Source organism: Nyctibius grandis, chromosome 4 (assembly GCF_013368605.1).
Source record: "Nyctibius grandis isolate bNycGra1 chromosome 4, bNycGra1.pri, whole genome shotgun sequence".
NCBI lineage: Eukaryota > Metazoa > Chordata > Aves > Nyctibiiformes > Nyctibiidae > Nyctibius > Nyctibius grandis.
Window position 1 is genome coordinate 46,205,379 of NC_090661.1, and position 22,103 is coordinate 46,227,481.

The 22,103-nt window shown below is 41.1% G+C and overlaps 1 protein-coding gene across 1 annotated transcript; it reads right to left on the bottom strand.

Moving 5' to 3' along the window:
* Nucleotides 1-840: 840 nt before the first annotated feature.
* On the bottom strand, nt 841-21,558 carry FBXO33 (F-box protein 33). Its single transcript, XM_068397652.1, has 4 exons — nt 21,033-21,558; nt 14,313-14,423; nt 7,305-7,990; nt 841-3,249 (listed from the first exon to the last, which is right to left on the bottom strand). The coding sequence occupies exons 1-4, from the start codon at nt 21,464-21,466 to the stop codon at nt 2,978-2,980; spliced, it is 1,503 nt and encodes a 500-aa protein (XP_068253753.1). The 5' UTR covers nt 21,467-21,558; the 3' UTR covers nt 841-2,977.
* Nucleotides 21,559-22,103: the final 545 nt, after the last annotated feature.

Sequence of the window (22,103 nt, forward strand, 5' to 3'; positions counted from 1 at the left end):
AACAGATATCCACTGACACAGCCTATTTTCAAATGCTGTGGCTATTAACTGCAGTAAGTGAAAGGACTACACATCTCTACCATTGTCAAGTGGCCTCCTTCTCCTGAATCTTGAGAGGTAAGATAAGGAGAAGTTAATTAAAAACAAAGCAGAAAATAGGTTAGACTAGAAACACGTTTATATAACAGAAAGGTAAACATGTTACTTCCCAACTGCATTAAGTCAGTCAGGCCGTTATCCATAGAAACCCATAAGTCTGCAGAGATAAAATTAACGTCCTGCAACTGTTTAAACCAGAGGACAATGCATTTGCTTCAGGAAGTTGCACAGAAAAAGACATCTTGATCCCTTTAAGACCAAATTTAAGGTTCAGATGATGCTGAACAATCCCTATCAGATTTAACTGCTACATAAACCTCCCTCCTGAGGCTGAGCCCTGAAAAGCACTGAGACCAAGCCCCGATATTTCACTTTACTGGAATATGAAAAGCTGTAATTGTATTTACCTTATTACCCACAGCATCTCTTCAGTATGTTGGTAAATGATCTTGCTTACCAAATCTAGAAGATCTAGGAGACTGCTTAAACAACAAGCAGTGTAATTCTCACACTTGGTAGCGGTTTTGACTGTCATAAAATGAAGTTCAGAATCTCAAATTAAATCTGTGCTTGGCGCGCACACACTGAACAGCCACTCTGACAATTCTCACAGCACAATCAGCCATTGCCGGGCCTGGCAGCTCTTCGACAGCTCACCAGACATTTGCAGTTTCCAATCAGAATACACAGCTACGTACTCTTGAGTACGGATAAAACGTGAAACCGAAGCATTGCAGGTATTCATAATCTATTTAATAGTGGGACACCAAAGAAGTACTACACATTTTTCTTGAGCACATTAGATTTTGATTTAAGCAATTGCAATGGATGCAGGAATTTCTCAAAAATAGTCTTCTATATTCTACAATCCACAGTTTACTGTATCAGTCTAGTAGGTCATATCATGATACTGTTTGTGCTAACTGGTCTGATAGTCTGATCTTTAGCAAAGCATCCTTCCCTTTCCTCCACCCCCCCAAAAAATGTTGACAAAATTCAGCCAAATTAAAAAAAAATTACTGTAAGACTTATTTTAGACTCTTTTGTTGACCTAAACACAGTGGGAGCTACCAGTTATACACAGCTTATGAATGATGTTGCGTTTTAATTCTAGAAGTCTTCATGCTGTTACAATAAAATATTTTATACAGCAATCAACTTTGAATGCTTTATTCATTGATTAAAAGAATATACATTTAACATAAACCATACAACATCAGTCATCATTTCAAACATTCAGCTGGTTTCCTTACATTTTCTGTCAGGAGGTTTTTTTTTTTTTATCTGATCACATTTATAAGATAAAATCTCACCACATCTGGCATATACACACACTGTGCCAGTGGATTCACTCTACTGATGTACATATAAAATCCGCATGGTATGTGCTCACTGGAGACAAAACAGCGCACACCTGTCAAAAGGTCATTTTAATATAAGATGGTAAAACCATTTGTAAAACACATATAAACTTTTTCCATAAATAGAATCATATCTGGACATCTGTTGCATAAATTGTGTTTTCCAAAGCTTACAATATAGCAGCCAGGTCTCAGCACTGCTGGGCACCCACGTTGGCCACTTACTTTATTATTGCAGACTGTCCTTTAAACATTAAATGCACAACATTCGTACCACTTAAAACTGGGGTCAGGTGGAAGTCTCACAGAGACCACGTCTGTACCGCGGTTGCCCTGAAACAGTTAAATCGGCTTTTAAAGCCTCTCAGATATAACAAGATTTTAAAACATACTTCATGGAATGTTCTTCATGCATCATAGCAGCTCATACCTGTGATAGAACAAGCTTTGTATTTGTTTCCTTTCCTTCCTTTACATTCACTATTCACAGTGAAACAGGTGCATGTTTGTTAAGAGTTCTGAGGTTGCTGACTGAGCCACAGCACAGCTGTGTACCACAGGTCGAAATTCGACCTTATATATTACAATCTAGCAGTATCTGGCTGGCCAGAAGTTGGCCTGCCCCTGCCAGCATGTGGGCACTTCTTCGTTTTTAATCTATTCTTTGGCAGCTGACACAGGCGCTGACAGAGAAAATCCAGTGACTTGGTTGCTAGGGATTTCACGACTAATGTTTGTTTGCAGGTGTATACCTTTGTATTGAAGTCTTCACTGTCACGTTTTTACCTCATCGGAGTACACATTCTTGGTTTTTTTTTTTTCTTTTACACTTTGGCCCAAAGCTAACTTTTAAGGAAGATGACAGAACATGAGAATAAACGAGGAGGAGTTTGCAAAGAATCCAAAAGACTACAGCTTACGGAGTGATTCTGTAAGTGCAGGTACCTGAAAAGCTAGTGTTTCACACCGCCACTTGACAGCTAAGAAAAGCCAAGAGCGGTCGCTAAGTCATGCTTCAGAATCTGCACGTGAAATAAAGCAAGGCGGGAGTCTTACAGTGAACAGCCCTGGATAGGCTTCTCTTCCTTTAAGCCTATTAAGTAGCATGCTACCAGATCAAGCACACAATGACAGCACAGAAATCCACTGGACTATGGATATGGGTATTAAAAAGAGTTGGCTCCTGAGCACAGAACTCCGATATAACAGTAAAATCATTCAAAAATGCAGTTACTCAATAAAAGTAAAGTTAGCCGGCAACCTCAGACAGCCTTTGGCTGTCTCTCTGTAAGATTTGGTAGACAAGTCCATTAACCGTGAAAACCCTAAACACTGCCACTTTCAGCTTCTAAACCAATACCCGACTACGTTCTTTGATCAAGAAGTAGAATACACATATATAATTCTATATAGCTAATACTGATTAAACACAGCACAAAAGGGGTTAATTCACGCTACTGAAAAAACATAATAGGACCCTACTTGCATATGTAACCACAGGAATTGTAAATAAGGAGCTAAATGCCTTCACTGAAGCTTTGCATCTCTCTGTAGAAGTGACGGGTTGGCTCAGTGAAGACACTGAGCAGCTCTATGTCCATGACTGCATGCCAAGGTCGACCCAATCCAAGAGATACTTGCTCAATGAGATTGTGTACTGGATCCACATCCTGATCAGCCAGTTCTCCTTGGTCAAAATCAATGCTTTCTTCTGTGACTTCCAGAACTTTCAGGTCAGAGCCACGAAGACGAGCAATTGCAATAAGATTATGAGCCCAAACTGTGTAACCTAAGGGAAAAAAAAAAAAAGAAAATTGCTCTGTCATTTTGCTACAAGGCATTTTTTTGCTGAAGCACTTAATACCAGAGCATCTCAATATCCTTCCTAACCTATTTGTCATCTTCCATCTAGCAGAATCCCCCCGTATAGCTTTTTTTCCCCCCTGGCTGCAAGTAGTAAAGCCCCATTTTTATATTCTGAATAAGGAAGTATCAAAACTATTTCAGGTAGTTTTTCAAGCTTTTCTAGATGTAATTTTTTCACCATTTGCAGAGAAATGGACTTCTTTACTCCAAGTTAAGTTATATCTACAATTTCCAACCTCCTGTGATCTACTTCGTAGTATAAATAAATAAAATAAGTAAATCAATTATTTTAAGCAAATGTATAAAAGGACTGTTTTAAAACTGCTTGTGCTAGAAACGACATTTGAAGTTTGCTTTTGTTGCATTAGAAGTAGACTTAGAAAAAAAAAACCAAACCCCAAACACAACAACAAACCAAAACACAAAACAGAAGCCTGTGCAGGAAATCTGAAAAACAAACAAACAAACAAAAAACACCATGTATCTTATTATTCCGAGATTAAACATAATTATAAAGATTCCCTCTCTTCCCATAAGTGTTTATTGGCAGCCCACTGTAGAAACACCTACTCCCCAGTTACTTGTTAACTAACTGTACCCTGACTAAGGCAAATGCTGAGCTCCTCCTTATTCACGTGTAAACCACAGATGACCTGGGAACTTCCCTTATTGGGAGCTCTGACAATTCAGCCCTCCCACTGCAAAAGGAAAGGCTCATTTCTGCCTTCATCATCATTCTCACAGGTGCTATGCCTCTGGGTGAGATGCTCACTTAGATTCCAAGTAAAGCTGCAGTCTGCACAGTATTTGAACTGCAAAAGTTAAACTGCTGAGAAATAAAAACTAACTGTGGTTTGGTCTTCAACAATGCAGTTAACATGCTCTCCATTATAATGTATCAAAATAAGACAGCTAGTTAAAGACTGAAGAAAACTGACGTCAAAGTAATAAAAAAGGGGAATTTTTCATTCTGTTTTCTTGTACTTTTTCCTACTGTTTGTCTCTTACGGTTTCCTGTAAATATGTTGCTCAGGGTAGGTTTTCAACAAAGAAGCCTGCACCCATCTGCAGGGCTCATTTCTGGTATATTAACCACTAAGAATGTATGAATTCCCACAATTTTCATCTGCTGATATTTCACCTCCAGCACAACTGTCCGCAGAAGACGAAGCTGTCAATGAGGCCGTAGGACATTAAACCAAATGGAAAAGTCTACCTGTATGATGACACTCCCTGATCAGGATTTGAAGGAGCTCACAATACCTTCCAGTTATCTTGATCGTACAGGAACTTATTAAAGAAATCCTTGACAGAAAGTGCAAGAATAAAGGGAAAAACAACTGCAGTTAAGTCCCCTGTACCATCCTTGTGGTTCAGGCATATGGCTTTGCTATAACTTTTCATGGTCAGACCCTCTATGCTCTAGAATAATCATCTTATTCTCAGTCTCATTTTAAATTAACTCTCCTTTCAAAACTTTTGCCTGAAGTTTCTCAGTAACCTTCCAGCAGCCAAAAAGCCTCTGCCCAGCTAAGTATTCAGAGGTAACAGGGAATGATCACTGCTCTACAAGTACCATTGAACAACTTATTCACCATGGGCACACCATAATTTGTTTTTTCTTGCTAGTAAAAATTTCAACTTTAGTTTTTCTCATGGACAGAATAAAACTGAGAATCTCATAGGTAACACAATATGTTTACAACACAAAGTCTTGAAAATCCACATCCTTTAAGTATCCTTAAAGAGGGGGGAAAAAAAAAAAAGGCTTCAGGCCCCATGAAGGGGCTGTGCTTTTTATTCACAGCGCCAGATCACACCACTCCAACTGTCCGACTGTCCCCATCCCAAATGGCCACACACTCTTCACACCCTTCCTTCATCCTGCAAGAATGTATTTACTATACTTCAATCAGCTTTCCTCTGCTCCTGAAGATGCTATCTTGGTTGAAAGATTACATGATTTCCCACAAAAGACAGAAGAGAATCTCGAGGCACCCAAAGAAAAGAGTGTCCTTCAGCTATGTTTTCCCCCTTCTCTTTTGGTTAATGACAGTGGCAGCCAAAACTGTATGTAAATCAAAGCCTTTTTCAGAGCAATCTAATAGCAAAAGGGGGAAAACCAAAAAAGCCTGAGAAGTATTAGAAACTGAAGAATAACCTCTTCAGGAGACAGGAGAAGAAACCTGAGCACTTTATATTTAAGTGAATTATGGCACCTTAAACAAAACCACTGTTTTTTTCCTGAAGGACGTTTGATAGCATCATGAAGAATACGACAAGTAGAGCCAGAAACCATTATTTGGTAAACCTCAGAAAATACAAGCGTGATGCTAAGACGCTGTGCTGAAGCATCACAGCATTCTAGATCTTTCTTCCTAGTCATGTTCTTCTCACAGTTGCTACTCTAGAAGAAAGATGCTTACACTATAGTACCAGAGAAGTCATATTCACAGCTTAAAAGAGATCAGGAGACATTTATAAGCAGCTTAGCTAGCTTCTGCTGCAAGTAGGGGAGAAAAGAAGGGGAAAGAATCTGAATCCTAACATCAGAGCAAGGGTGATATTTGGCCATTCTCTCCCCCAGGCATACACAGCATCTCTCCAAAGAAAGAAGATGCAGCAACAACCATTTGCTAGGCAGAACTGTAGAAGGCATTTGCTTTCCCAATGCTCTGCACAGACTAATACCTTCTACTGAATAGACATGTGCTGACATTAAATGATACTTACGCTAGCTTACGTTCAGATATTTTGCCATGTTTTTAAGTTTAGATAATACATTAGGGGACTTCCCAGTAGTTGGAGGACAATTTAAGGTAACACATTGTTTTTTTTTTTTTAAAAAAAAAGGTCCTCAAATTTGTATCCAAATGTTAAAAGAAACTGCTAAAATCCACATTTAGAGTGGTACGGTCATGTGCCAGTACCCAAAATCCGTCAGACCTGGAAACTATAAAGGAGAGACAGCTGAACTGATTTTTTTTTCCCCCACTATGATTTTTCATCAGAAGACAGTGGAAAAGCTTTTTCTAGCAAATACAGCAGGACCTTGATTTCAACCAATGGAAATCTAAATGTACCTACCACCTTTACTGCTGAAGGTCTCTGTGCTGAATGACTGGAGATTTACTCCCCCAAGCAGCCTGAGGAAACCGACATTCATTCTTAAGCAACACAATACAGAGTCATGACTTAACTCCTTCATGCATCGGCAAACTTGGTCTTGGTAAGCTGATTCCAGCACAAACAAAACAAACTATTCTGTATTATTTCAGTTGCTTTAAAATTTACCAAACAACTGTAACTTCTAGCAAGTACTGTACTGATGACAGAGTTGAATATAAATGCACACTTTTTTAAATTTGCAATTATATGGCAAACAAATAGGTGGGATAAACCTACATCTGGTATTACTGGTGAAACCAATGCATTCAGTGAGGCAACCTCCTCCACATTATATTTTTCAGCCTTCATCTGCTGGTAAAGTCTTACCAAACTGGTAACAGACTTCCTCCCCTCAGCCTTGGGGCACTGAACCCATGTTACTTACAAACAGGAACCACAACAATCTAATCTTACCAGCACACAAGCTCACAGTAAAACAGCAAATGTTTTCAGTGTTCACATTCACATAACCAGCCACTTGGTGGAACTTGCACAGTGCAGACCACTTTCAGGATAAGCCTTCTGGAATGGTCACTTCTTAGTTAACCACGTTTCTGTGAGCAGTCTAATAAAATCCCATGTGACTTCTCAATGTAAGTTAGTAAGCTACAAGTATGTTCAGAACTCATACACAATAAACACTTTATATTTTCAAACACAAAAATACCAGTATAAGGTACAACAGCGTGCATTAACAACCGTGCAGCAGGCTTTTGAACACCACTCCACTAAAACACATTATGATTGGAAAGATCCAAGTGTTGGAAGTATTTCAAAGTCACGTCTATGCCCATGCAATGTATTACCTACCATGAACAGCTAAGAGAGACAGTCTTGTGCACCTCCAGGCTAACAGGACAAGTGGATCTTCATTCCGGTTGTCACTGAGATCTGGGAAGCCAGACATATCTATCACATCATTCATTAGTATAAAATGAGTGAGGAACTTGTCATACTGCCTGGTTATGAGGTCAACAACAGCCCCTGAAACACAAGTGATGTAGCTGTCAAAGTGAATCCTCTCTAGGGGGATACTGGGCTTAAGAATCCTTAACATATCATCACTCTTGACATCAAAAGCCATTATATAGACTCGAAGATTAGTGCTATTGCGAGTCAGCGCCTTCCAATTCTCATCTTCTGGCATGCTGTCCAATGACTTGTGCATTATGGAAACACTGTGGACCAGGAGAGACAGTCGATGCAAAGGCACATGGTTGCTGTCAGCCAGGACTCTTGCCATTTCAGCTGTAAAATCACAGAAATCCAAAGCGAGCGAACGCAGGTTCACAAAGCGCTCCAATTCAACCGCAGTGATAAGAGTGGTATTACCAGGGATGTGGTTGTCCAATAAGCTCAGATGTTCCATGGTGTTGGCTATGGGGTTTGATAAGGAGGACAATGATGTGGGAGTTACTATTTGCAGCATAAACCCACAAGACAACCATTTCAATTGCCTGCTATTGCCTAATATCTCTTCAAACAGTTGTTGGATTCTGTAAGTAAACAAAACAGACAATGATCCTATTAAACATGGTTTAGTCTTACCAATTGCATACCATTCTATTTTTTAATTCAAGAATTATTCTTTCATTTATGGCCTTAATCTGCAGGAAGGTGCTATTTTTACAGTTCTTGTGAACTACAAATGTTAGAACCTGACTCTGCAGATCTCCTCCAGAGATTTAACCTTCACTACACTTAAAAGGTTAAAATTGTAAACTATCTTGAGAAAAATTATGTACTTGGTCTTTCAAAAACAGTCGTACACTATAAACCTTCATTTCATACATTTTCCAGCATGTCTTTAACACCCTCCCACATACATTTTAAGGTTATGCAAATAAGAAAACCTGTAATGTTTTTAAAACACAGCTCTTGTTTTTAAAAACAGCTTTTCATATTTGCTAACCTCTCTAGAACTGCAAATTCAATATGGGAAAAAAAGTCATTTTCAATGAAAGGTTGCAGAAAATTGACTTTGAGCGTAAATTAGAATAATCTGAAACTACCTGCTTGACTTTGCTCAATAAAGTGTAAAGAGCAAACACGTAAGAAGAGGATTCTTTAAATAATTCCAAATGTATAGCTGACTGGATTTTCAAGTGTCAACAGGTTCAAGTTTTACCAAAACAACTTGGACCTGGTAACATTTCAATCTCAGATTATCAGTGCCAGATGATGATGCCATTTATTACGCTGCATGAGTATCATGCACTTACTCTGATGCATCCCACCTCTCCTACGCCTTTATTTTTTTAATTAAGGGATGTTCTTTAAGTTAGATATTTAATTCAAGAAGGCAACAAAAGTATTTTAAGATACGATTTTGAATACTAAATTCAAATAGTACAGTCAAAACTCTACAAACTTCCTCAAAAAAAAACATTTTTCCAGTCTTCATCCCACAGCTGCTAAGGCCCAAAAGAGTCCTCCTGCCCAAATGACAAGTATTCTTTGAGCATATACATTTTAGGACACGTGTAGATGAGTGTTTGATCTCAAACCCTGGTCAGCCAGAAGGGAAGATCAGCATTTAAGGGAAGCAGTTGAGCCAGGCTATGATAGTTCCATGAAATGCCAATAAATAAGATGTAAACACCTCCAGTAAAAAATTAGCAGAAAACTTTGTGCCTCGAATCATGTAATGTTTTGTGCAGAACACTTTTTTTCTTTATCGTTATGAGTATCTGTATACTTTATACATCTAAGCAAAACAATGCTAGTAAGTTATTATTCTCATCCACATATCTTTAATTGAGATAATGTCCAGACAAAATTAAAGGCTTATTTAGCCCAGTATCCTGACTGACAGCAGAGAAACACTAACACCTTAAGAAGTGCGACAGAACAAGGAAAGCACATAGGGATATTTCTCAAATATCTCTTTAGTTTCCAAAAATCTGTAACTCGGACCCCCTGACCCAGAAGTGGCTTTCTGTATCCAGTAACCCTCAGGGAGCTCACTTTTACAAATTTATCCAGGTTCCTCTTTGAGCCAAGTGTTTAGCAACTGTAACATCCAATAATAAAGATCTCTGCAGTGCAATTCCCTTCTTCTTGCTTGCTCTGAACCTGTCACCTACTACCTTTGATGCCTCATAATCTTTCTGTTGTAACAAAGTTAAGAGAGCAATCCTTATTCCTCCTCTCCCTCTGAAAATCCTTACTCATCCTCTCCCTTGCCTGCACGTGCTTTCTTCCTTCTCCTAAGAACGTACTGGGCTTGCAAGGCCTGACTTCTCTTTCTAAGTAGCAAAGTTGGTGTGGTTATTGTATTTATCTATTACACACCTCAGAATAGTTCCCAAGGTTTTGCCTAGTATAGTCATAGGTTTAAAGACTTCACTTCTTCCAGATCTTCTCCGAATATTTTTTTTTAAACTAAGGACTGGCAACTGCAACACAAATTAAACAGTTTTAAACAACAGATCAAGAGTCACGGATAGTGTAGTTTTGCTATTTTATTCCTAAATTCTTTTACAGTTCAGCTGAGCCCTGTTTGATCCTGGCAATGTTTGTTTCGTAATTATTTCTGCCAATGCTTAAATTGAAGGCAGATTCTCTAACAATCCCCCAAAGAAAAAGGTTCTACCACAGGAACCTCTCTAATTTCTTCCAGTGAACAATCTTCCCTCCTCTGTCTCACCACACGCATCTATGAAAGGTGGTGTAACGGTTGCAGCAATAGTAGAATTAATTTTGTAGTAGTCCAAGTAGTCAATCTTAATTAGTGCTTGTAATATTTTACAAAACAATTGAAAAGATGACAAATCAATTTTGAGATGCTCAGTAGAACACTACCATCTGTATACCTCACTGCACTAAAAATCCGTTTAAATTGTGCTTCTGATACAACTTAAACACCTAAACTTAGAAGAGTACTGTCTAGTACTCACACAATTTAATGAAAAGCAATATCATACAGAACTCTTCAGCTGTAGGGTGGGTCTTCTCCTCCCTTATGGGAATTGCACTAAACTTTTAAGAGAGAGATACTATTTAATGCTATCTACACATGAACTTTTTAGTGTAAGCATCAAAGCATTTAGATCTGTGCTAACAGTCTACTAACCTGTAGGCCTTAAGAACATCTTCCTCAGTTCTTTGCCAATTTAATAAAAGGAGATCAAACATGTCAATAGAGAATATTTAACAGTGATCACTTTTGGATTGTTTTTAATACCTGCTTTATATAAGGCCAGACAGGAAGCACCATATAAACCACAGGCCATTGGTTTTAACATATTTCAAATAAATTTTTCAAACATCCCAATGGGGGTCTTTCCCGCCCTGCGAATTCTTATGTACATCCTATTTTTCACAAACAGACTGCATTTAACTGGAGTTTACAAAAATACTTTGAACTGTGTTCTAGAAATTTAGACACATTAAGTGAATTCTTAGGAATTAACACCTACTTTATTATCATATTAACTTTTACTTCAACTGCCTAGCATGTAGTACAACATTTATCCTAGCTTACACACAGTTATCTTAAAGCTCACTTATAAAACTAAAGTTTAAGCATGGTTTAGTGAGTGTAACACAAAACAGAAGCAGAGCTCAGCACATGCAAGAGAGCAACATAACGCAGTGATGCCTTAACAAGTGTACTTCATCAGTCCCCTTTGCTCCCTGTAAGCAGTAAGTATGGGATGTTCACCATCAACCTGAAACCTAAAAATGATCATATTGGAGCAAACTATTTTAAAAATTAAAAACTCAAAATAAATTACTTTCACAATTAATGCCCCAAACGGCGCTTTCAGCCAGAGGACAGACCAAAGCCTGACTAGACAGGCTGAGTTACTGTTTAAGCCCAAAAACCAGTCGTGACCAGTACTGAAGCACATCGATGGCCCTGGACAGGAAACAAACATATTACTAAGGTCCACATGGAGCCCATTTGTTTAATTAAAAACTATCAATCAAAATGTTTTGTTTAATAACAGAGGCTAAACTGGTTCTTTTGGAAACCAAACTATCTGAACCACACAGATCAATCACGGGAAGCAGATTTCAGAAAGTCAAAATTTTAAACAACAACCCTTTGTTCAACTCAAGACAAATGTATTGTTTACGCTGAGCTTCCCAACAGTAATGAACTAAGTTGTAAAGAGAATTTTAGAAAGTAACCAGAGACACATATGCTATGCAGAAAAAACAAGCATTACAAACCCATGCTGATCATTGCAAAAGCGTATTTTTGAAAACAGAGTCCAAAGCCGCCTCTCCCTCAGAACAAGCCTTAGTCTTAACCTGGGGGAGCATCCTAGTGGTTCTGCACTAGCTGAGATTTCACCCACAGTCTGTTACAACCAGCTCAATGCTACAGACTTAAGCAAGTGTCACATTTTCCTCCCTGAGTGCTTTAATTGCAGGAAGTTCCTGAAACAGCTAGTAAGGTTTATCACCACACAGGTTCCAAAAATCCTCAACTACCAATAATGCTGTCTCCAAAGGTTGCTCAGTATCTTTCAGTGTTAGGTATTGGTATCCATGTTTTGCAACTTAACTGATGCAAACCCCAAGTGCAAAAGACAAGACCAAGGAGCCATGAAGATTTACTTCCTGAAGTAAATCTGCTGCTAGTGCTGATGAACTTGAGAACACCAAATAAAACACTGCCAGCTTTCCTTTAATTTAGAAAAGGACTAGCAGGTCCCAAATACATTGTTTTATTTTAGAAAAACAAAAAACAAAACAAAAAAACCCCACCAAAACCAACAAAACAAAAAAGAGGCAGCATTTATTTGCTCATTCCAAAACGTGCAAAGGTTGATATTCACCTAAAAGACTAACTTCAAATTAGATAGAGTTTTGAATGGTTTATGGCTCTGAAAAGTGCATACTTTTGTTATTTATTTGAAGAAATGTTTAACCATGCACTCAGCTGAGTAAATATCAGCTTAGATGACTCTCTTCAAGCCCCTTGGCAAAGATTTGAGTGTATATTTATGTTTTCACAACAACGGATATGGAAAAAAAGGAGTTTTTACTGAATCAGCCTTTTACCTGCAGGCAGCACTACAGTACACATGTTAAATAGAATCCCAAACTGCTCTAAGTTCTGCATTCTAAGCATAAGGGATGACAAAGACACAGTATGTGACACACGTCTGTATTTGCATTGTTTTGCAAATTTAAGTCAGGACCAAACATTTAGTTAGACGGTTGTGTTCACATACATACACTGATCTGAAAATATACCTACACTAGTTCTAAAACCACTCTAAAAAATAACAGTAAAGATCTACAGTGGCTGTACTTATTCTACTTCCAAGCTACTGGGAGAAAGATGTTTAAACTGACACAAATTAAAATCATAGAATGGTTCGGGTTGAAAGGGACCTTAAAGAACATCTAGTTCCAACCTCCCTGCCACAGGCAGGGACACCTTTCCTCTAGACCAGGCTGCTCAAAGCCCCATCCAACCTGGCCTTAAACACTGCCAGGGAGGGGGCAGCCACAACTTCTCTGGGCAATCTGTTCCAGTGTCTCCCCACCCCACAGTAAAGAATTTCTTCCTCATATCTAACCTAAATTTACCCTCTTTCAGTTTAAAACCATTCCCCCTCATCCTGTCACTATTTGCCCTTGTAAAAAGCCCCTCTCCAGCTTTCCTGTAGGCCCCCTTCAGATACTGGAAGGCTGCTATGAGGTCTCTCTGGAGCCTTCTCTTCTCCAGGCTGAACAGCCCCAACTCTCTCAGCCTGTCTTCATCGCAGAGGTGCTCCAGCCCTCTGATCATCTTCGTGGCCCTCCTCTGCACTCGCTCCAACAGCTCCATGTCCTTCTTATGTTGTGGGCCCTAGCGCTGAACGCAGTACTCTAGGTGGGGTCTCACGAGAGCGGAGTAGAGGGGCAGAATCACCTCCCTCAACCTGCTGGCCACGCTTCTTTTGATGCGGCCCAGGATGCGGTTGGCCTTCTGGGCTGCAAGCACGCACTGCCGGCTCATGTTGACCTTCTCGTCAACCATCATCCCCAAGTCCTTCTCCTCAGGACTGCTCTCAATCCATTCTCCGACCAGCCTGTATTTGTGCTTGGGATTGCCCCGACCCACATGCAGGACCTTGCACTTGGCCTTGTTGAATGGTATTCAGGTTTTATCTACACGGAAAGTTTTAGCAGAACTGCTAAAATAGTTAACTTATCATAGCTTCCTCTGTGGTAATTTATTCCAGAAGTCAGTAGCTTTTTACTTTGTATTTAACCTTTTCCAAAGAAGAAGAACTAGCTATTTTGATTACAAGCATTCAAGGACCGTACCGTAATGTAATTATGGCAAGGTAAAACACACCTCGGACCTAAACAAGCACATTGCGCGCTATGATCTTCCAGGAATTCTGCAAATACATAACCTAGTTTTGAGATGCAACTTGAAATAAGTTGTTTATATTTATGTCCTCTTTCAAGTTTACTTGCTACATGTCCTCAATTCCTGTGAAATATAACAGATAGATTACTTCCTTTTCCAACTTTTTCATATACTGCAATAGTAGAGGTGCTGCTAACAATCCCCCATCCCTCCTCCCTTTTTTGTGCCATTAACATAATATTGTTTCTAGAACACAATGAAAAGAGGAAAGAAAGGATTCTCACCTTGCTGAGACAGGGGGGAAAAAAGCCACAAAACCAGAATACTTCATGTAAATAGTAGGAACAGAAATCAACTCAATTTAAGAATTTAGATTCCAATCCTATTAAAAAACTTAAAGCTTTCTCAGTCATGTATTTCAGGCATGAAAATCTGTGTTCTGTTATCCATTTTTAGTATTTTAATGTATTTGATAATTTACAAATATAACTTACTGCTTAATCTTCTTGCCATCAGGGTCAACCTTGCCGAGGTATGTATTTGATATACTTCCATGTTGCTGCAGAATGCTTATATCCCCAAAGAGACTTAACTTCTGGAGGTTCCTATGAAACGACAAAATAAAAAGGAATCTGTACATAAAATTAAAACACTGTGAGGAATCATTCTGGATAAGACAAACACAGGCAATAAGAACGCATTATTACATGGAACATGTAGTCTGTTTTGGGAAACATCCTACTGTTCTGGAACACAGGCACATATGGAACTACAAAAAACGAGACTGAAGTATAAAGGGGAAGAGGACTACATGAACTGCTGAATCCAGCTGTAAAAGCAAATGCCAGGTTTCAGTCACCACAGGAGTATTTTCAGCAGGCCAGCGCCTAAAGAAAACTTTCAGCAGTGCTTTCATGCACTTTTTAATCCTTGGAACATAAGTGTTAAGTGTCACAGATGAAGACATCAAATACCTATTCTTTTTAACATGTAACAATGCATTTATTGCCCAAGTAGAATGTGACCACAAACAACCCTGTCTGAGCACTTACATACTGCAGCAGGGTTACAAATGGGAGCCCAAACCTGCCTCAATCAAGGCAAGACAAGGTCTCAGACAGGAAAAGCGAAAGCTCCCCACACCCTAATCAGTGTCTGATTTCTGTTCTATCAAAGTAGGGGAAGCTGCTCTAATATTTCCCATCAGTGACCAGAAGAGGATTAGTGGTCCACCATGACATATAATTTTAATTTTTAGAAGGGATACCTAAAAAAAAGTGAAGGAAGAACCTCTAAGTTTATGCTGGACATGACTCTGTGTGCTAAGCAGTCAGTTTTCCTTTCCCTAGTACAGTTTATTTCTCTGACTTGCACCTTTTCTATTGCTAAAAAAGATCAAGCAAGAGATATGAAAATGACTGCAGTTTTAGAGTAGCTGTGTGGCATTTACTTTTAAGATTTTTATTTTTTTAACTAAGTTTCAGGTCAACATTTTTTTTATTTATACATGCCGTAAATTAGATTTACTCCTAACATGCAAGGACTAGTCTGCACTCGATAATTAACATGGCAGAAACTCCAGTTTCATCACAAATGGATACATGAGTTAAATTCATCTTAACCAGTAGATGCCAATTAACCTGTAGCTGACAATTAAGTGAGTTACATAGATTCTTATTTCTACTGGCTTACAAACTGTATGCTAATATTTCAGATCAGCTTTGAGGAAAATGCAATACAATTACAATGCTCAAAGCACTGGGAAGCTCTGGTGCCAGTTCACTACCTCCACAGTACAAGCTGATACTCTACCAAGAGGAGGGGAAGTATCAAGTAGTCAAGTTTTACATTTTTTAAGTATGAATTGGTATCTACCACAAGTCGTAGTTCACCTGTTTTGGAGTTCCTGTATTCAATAACTGTACACTAGTCTCCTGAAATCTATCCACTGTTGCACCTGCTCCTTTTCTTCTATAGGTGAACAACAACTTAACGGCAAGATCTGCAAGCTTCATATCGAGTCAGACAAATACTGGAGCAAAATACCTAAATTTTACAACTGTTTCAGAAATTCTAACAATTTAATATTTAGTCTTTTAAATACATGACTACTGGACTGATGATACGTTAATATAAACTGAGCCCCGACCACATGCTCAATATTCTATAAATCTGACTAAGACAATGCCTGATCATACTGAAGAATAAACTTGGCAGGGAAATCCAAAGACACTGGCACCACCACTGAGAGTGTTTTGGGCTCTTCCTTCCGCAAAAGCTGTAAGAGAGAGTATGGTATGGCACGGAAAGCGGCAGAAACCACCTGGTGTGAAAGGCACTGTTCACAGCCAATGCTATAATTAAGCTTTTATCTTCTGATCTCAGTGATTTAATTCTGAGAGCTGAGAGACAAAAACCAGTCTTCTGAACAACTTTGAATCACCTGCATATTCGCATCACATGCAGGTCTTATTTTGTGCTACTCATACCCCCAGTGACTGCTACTGTAGGCAGGTATTAATTTTAGAGCCATCGAACTACAGGACACATGAAACACTATTTACTAGTTTCCCCCACATTTTTACTACATCTATTTGCCACTTCATGTGCTACAGAGACGCACGGAAAAGTTTTCCACCCCAAAACTTAAGCAATGAAAACATCCAATATTTTTCCATTCACAGCACAGTTATTACCATCAATAGATCTGATCACAGTTCAACCTAGTATTAGATTTTTGCTACTATTTGCAGTGTCATATGATCTCTATGGCATTCAGCTCACATCTCATCTTTATTTTAGAGAGTTAGTAAAGTGATTGCTATTTAGTTAAAATTATTCAGAAGTTAATTATCATCTTTTGCTAAAAGTCATAACGGCATCCTAATTCTATGTACTACCATACAGACGGCTGGGGAAGAACGTGTGTTTGGAGGGATTTCTAAACCATTTATCTTCCACTAGCTCAAAAAGCACGATAAAAGTAATAAGCTTCTTACTAGGCTCCGTCTTCAGTTTTGGCCGGTCTTTTTGAACACCCAATGAAAAAAGAACAAAATGGCCTTGCTTACGTTCAATGTGAAAAAAATGGTCAGGCACATATTGTATTACTATACTAGTTTTTGCCAGTTTCAGCTGCCTGCTCAGACCAGTAGAGTCATTAGAAAACCTCAAATACAGATGCAGCCTACTGTTTTGAACGATTCACCAATTTTTGGCAGCTCCAAGATAGATGCCATACTTCACCAAGATACCACAGTTTTACTATAAACTGCATTTTTCTTTCCACAGCAAAGATCAAACAAGTCACACAAATTAACATACTGCAGAGGAAAGGGGTGGTGGGGGGGAAATCACTACCTTCCTATCTTCCTTTGTAAGCAGCTAGAGGAGAGATCATACTTTGGGATTTCAGAGTTACATAAAAGAACACAGACTTTCCCTACTGAACGATTTGCAGTTGCTTATTAGCTGCTGTATGCACTGAAATGATTCACAGAAAGTTTGTCGCCCTCCCACCTGCTTTCCAGAACTTAGATTTGAAAGATCAATTTGAGAAGGTGCAGATTATTAGGATCTCTTTAAGAGCCAGTAAGAAACAACTCGTCCCTCTTGATGCTGCTACAGATCATTATGCCACCTCCCCTTTTTTTTTTTAATAGGAACTAGAACATCAACTGTTTAAACAATAATATACTTTGTTATTTTGCTTCTTTACTGTCATAAACATAACAGCTTATGGAAAAGTTACAGATCACTACAAACACTACTTTAGTAACTTTTAATTAAATGAATTATAGATTTTTAGAGCTCATCATGGTCCCAGCACTATTAAAGCAATATTTTGGGAGTAATATGCTGCCACCCACAAAATAAAGTTTATGGTGACTTGAGCTCTACTTCAAATATGAGACAGACTCAGAACGTACCTTTTTGGATAACTGGTTGCCAGCAGTAATACTTGTCGGAATATTATCAGCTGTTTTTAAACCAAGTTGCAGACAAGTAGTTATTTCCTCAATTCCATCTGAATTAGCAAAGGTCACTCTGAAATATTTTTCTAGAGACTTAACATGCAGGTTTGCTTAGAAATTGGCAATTTTATGTTGTAGAGAAAATGCTTTTATTAGCAAAAATACATATCATTCTCGTCTACCCAAGAGAGCATCTAGAAATTGCACTACTTTTAGTCATTACTTTTCTTAGGTCCTGTGGTATTGTAAATCCTCAAGGAATTCTAGAGCCATCTAAAGTACTTTTTTTTTTTCCTGCAAGGAGGGGGGTTGTTACTGCACTGTTTAATAATAGATTTTAAAGCCTACACAAGATTACACAGTTAAGAAACAGCATACCATTTCACAAAATAGACTTCCTCCTCCCCAGTTCTAAAGTATAAGATGGAAGTTCTTTGAACTTCTCTGCCAAAAAGCTATCATAAGGGCTGACAGGAGTTATGAAAGAACCATCCTGTTTTAAACTTAATTCCAAAAGGAATGCATTTGCAGTGATTCAGCCACTGGAGAAGTTCAAAACGCTGCCGTTTCCATTATTTTGGAAATTACAATAGCTATCCCATGTACAATGGCATACGGCAAACACAAGAAGGAATTATTAATTATCCTTGAGTTACAGATAAATAAACAGAAGCAGAGAAATAAAATGACTGGACTGCGGTCATTCCTTAGACAAAACTAATCATCAGGCAGGTGACAACGCCTCTGGTTTAGACACACCAAGAACTAAGCAGCAATTTGGCTATGTTAATGCTCCTTTCTACCTCATTTAAATCTCAGATTTCTTCTTAAAGAGCTAAAAAACAATGTTCTACATTGGTTATCGGTAGTTACCTTGCAAGAAAAAAAAATACATCAAAATAAACTAAAAACCTTGTCTGTTCAAGGGAAAAAAGGAGTGTATTTAGGAAGTAAATCTGAATAAAAGGTCAAGTGTTTAATGTAACACCCCCCCCCCAATTTTTCAATGCTCATAAAAAAAACAGCCTGCTGTAATAACCAGGTACCCTGTGTTCTCCAGTCATACATTACTCATTTCAAAACAAAAGAGCAGCATGCAAATTATTTGAAGACAGCAAGAAAGTACAGTAATGCAAAAATCCCGTCAAGGTTGGTAACTTTTCACCTCTGGCTTGCCACCAAAATTATACTCATCTACCAGAGAACAGGTACTGTAGAAACAACTACTTCTACATAGTATTTTACTGCAGTCCTGAGCCACGCTGTGCATACAGAATCTGCAAAAAGAACTTTAGAAAGCAAGCGTCCTTGTACAAATTTCAGATAAGGCCACCGGGCACAAATCTTTTTCAAAGGAAAAAGTGTACCAAAAGCCTTCTCACAACACATTTGATTTTGACAACCTCATATTTTAGTCAGAGGAGAAAAAAAAAAAAAGGCTTCTAGTCTTTCCAACAAAACCCACAGGCAACATCTCCTGCAGATACTATTTATTTTAAAATTCCAAGTCCGTGTAGTGATACTTGTCTCAGATCAGATAATCACTAACGTCGCTTCCACATTTTTTCCACTTATGACATTAGCTGGATTTCCCAAAGATTCAGCAGTTAAGTGAAAGCTCCTTAAAGGCAAGAGAAGACCGAACAAGACAGATGATCGTGATTTGCACACCGAGGATTCATAGGGCAAGAACCAAATAAATTAAGATAAAGGTGAGCTGGGACCAGAGAGCCGTTTTCGGGAGTAAGGTTTGTAACTCCCAACCATCGCAGCTGCACCACAGAGGTACCTGCTGGGCACAACAGAGCAGAGGAACTGAAAGTGAGACTTCACACACCACATTTGCATTCATCTCAAATCAACGAGGAATTACATTTAAAGCTCTCTTGCTACAATTCAAAATAAAGCAGCAAGGAAGGCCTCAAATTACTCTAATCCCTCCGGAATCAAAGAGGGGCGGTGACCAGGCCATGATCCAGTTGCAGACAGTTTTCCAAAGGCCATCCACAAGGTTTAATTCATCCTAAAGATACCCTGAAATACTTGCAGCAATTTTTTCTTCCTAGGTGAAGCTATACGCACACAGAGGGGAAATAATGTTAACCATTTCCTATCCTAAAATCTGCATGGCTTTCCAAACACATCATAACCTAACTGTAACATCCTTGTTTTCCTGTTCTAGGTGCTGACTAGAGGCCACCTATTAGTATATCTGATTATCATCTTTTTTTAAAGGTATTTATTTTGATCACACCCACACACGGTAAAAAGAATGCAAGTATTTTCATTTTAAAGAACTCCAACCTGAGGAAATTATCTAACCTGCCAAAGTAAGTCTGTGAAAAAGCAGGATCTAAACATATCTTAAGTCCAAACCACAGGAAAAGATTTCTATCACTTAAGTTCAGTTTCGTCAATAAAGTCCTACGTTTAAAGTATTTTTTTCAATAAACAAACATAAAAACCTCCTCCTAGTTAAAACTGAGTCAAATCTCAGCACGAAAGCCCAGCTTTTCAACGGCAAAACCCCTCATAGCTGGAAAGGGGAAAGTACGTTATCGGGGCAGTACTCCATCCTTCTCCCTCCAGAAAAACATCAGTGCTGCAACTTTAACCCCCCTACTAATTTCTCATGACATTAATTTTTTTTTCAGTCATGTATAAGAGGTCTAAAGCCTGTCCCTAGTGAAGTTAATGTTTTAAAGTGAGAAAGATGCCTTGATAGGCACCAAATTCAAACCCCCAGCTCCCACTTGCTCCGCTTGAGCTGCACTCTCCCATCCTTCGAAAGAATGAACAAGTTTTTATTATCGCAGCTCTGTTTGACTAGCCGCTTCCCAGCTACGCATCTGCACTTATATTCTCCATCAAACTACAGAATACCATAAAAATTAGGCAGCTTGAAGCAGCGCGCCTCCGTTTCTGCTCGATTCGCAGCCGCAGGAACACCCACCGGGTTACCCGGGACGGCTGTGCGGCTCTCGCCTCTGCCCCCGCCGCCGGGCTCCAGAGGCGCAGCCCCGGCGGGAACCGGACGGCGCGGAGCACCCACTGGCGCCGTTGCCGGCTCCGGGCGTCGCTCCCGCCCGCGGAAGCGGACGGGACGGCCGGATCCCGGCTCCGCGCGTCTCGGAGAGCTCCGGGGCTCCGCCCGCTCCCCCGGCACCCCCGCGGGCCCGCGCCCGCCACCTCCCCTCAGGCTCCCGCCGGGCTCGGCGCGGCCCTCTCCGGCGGCCGTACCTGTTGTTACGGACGCTGCTCAGGACGCACAGCACCAGCTCCAGGTAGGTCCTCAGCAGGTCGAGCCAGCGCGGGCATAGCGGCGGCGCCTCCCCGTCGCCCGCCGCCGCGGCGCCCTCACCCGCCACCGCCGCCGCCACCGCCGCCCCCCCTCCGCCGCTGGGGTAGTTGTCGGCGGCGAACTGTACGCGGAGCTCACGGACGAACCAGCCGCACTTGCGCATGAGGAACTCGACGCGCGGGCGCTCGGCCGGCGAGACGCGGAGGCTGAGGCGGAGGCGCGGCCAAAGGGCCGGGTAGAAGAGGCACTCCCGCCAGTGCGAGCAGGCGGCCGAGGCCCGCAGCCGGTCGGGGCCCGCCAGGAAGGAGAAGATGTGGACCACCAGCTCGCTGGGCAGGGAGCCGGCGCCCACCGCCTCCCCGCACACCGACATGCCTGGCGCCGGCCCGAGCCCCGCTGCTTGCTGCTGCGGCGGCCCCAGGCGGCGGCGGCGGCCCCGGCCTCGCCTCCGGCTCCTGCGACAAAAACAACAACATCAATGACAAGGCGGAGGGGGCGGGCGCCGGCCGGGACGCGGCTGCTGCCGGGACGCACCACCCGCGCCGCCGCCGAGGGGGGGGGGGGGGGGGGGGGGGGGGGAGGGGGGGCGAGGGGCGGAGCGGGCCCTACCACAACCCAGCGCGGTGGGGAGGGCCAAAAGGGCGGAGAGGTGGGCCGGGCCCCCCGCCGGCGCGGCGCCGCGTGGGCCCTACCACCCACCCCGGAGCGCAGGGTGTGAATGAGCACGCCGCCGGCGCTGCGCTCTGTGTCTGCGGGGCGAAGAGAGCCGCCGCGACGGAGGGAGGAGGAATTACCCCGCGGGGGGAATGGAACGTGCCACCGGTCGAATGGTTGGCCATTAACCCTTCCGCGCTGGCCGTGAGGGGGCGGCCTCCGCCCCACAGCGCAGCCCGGGAGCCTCCGACACCTCGTGGCGGGGGCTGCGCGCCTCCCACCTCCCAGCCCCGCAGCGGCGGGCTGAAGCACAGCTCAGCGCCCGAGCAGGGCGGGCCTGTCTGGGTGCCCCGGTA

Bases quoted from the DNA above. Each gene is read 5' to 3' on its own strand.
- FBXO33 (XM_068397652.1), bottom strand. From the start codon at position 21,466: ATGTCGGTGTGCGGGGAGGCGGTGGGCGCCGGCTCCCTGCCCAGCGAG. The intron at 7,991-14,312 runs GTAAGTTATATT...GTTTACTTACAG, and splicing joins GATGGCAAGAAGATTAAGCA to AATCCAACAACTGTTTGAAG. The intron at 3,250-7,304 runs GTAGGTAATACA...TTTTTCCCTTAG, and splicing joins GTCTCTCTTAGCTGTTCATG to GTTACACAGTTTGGGCTCAT.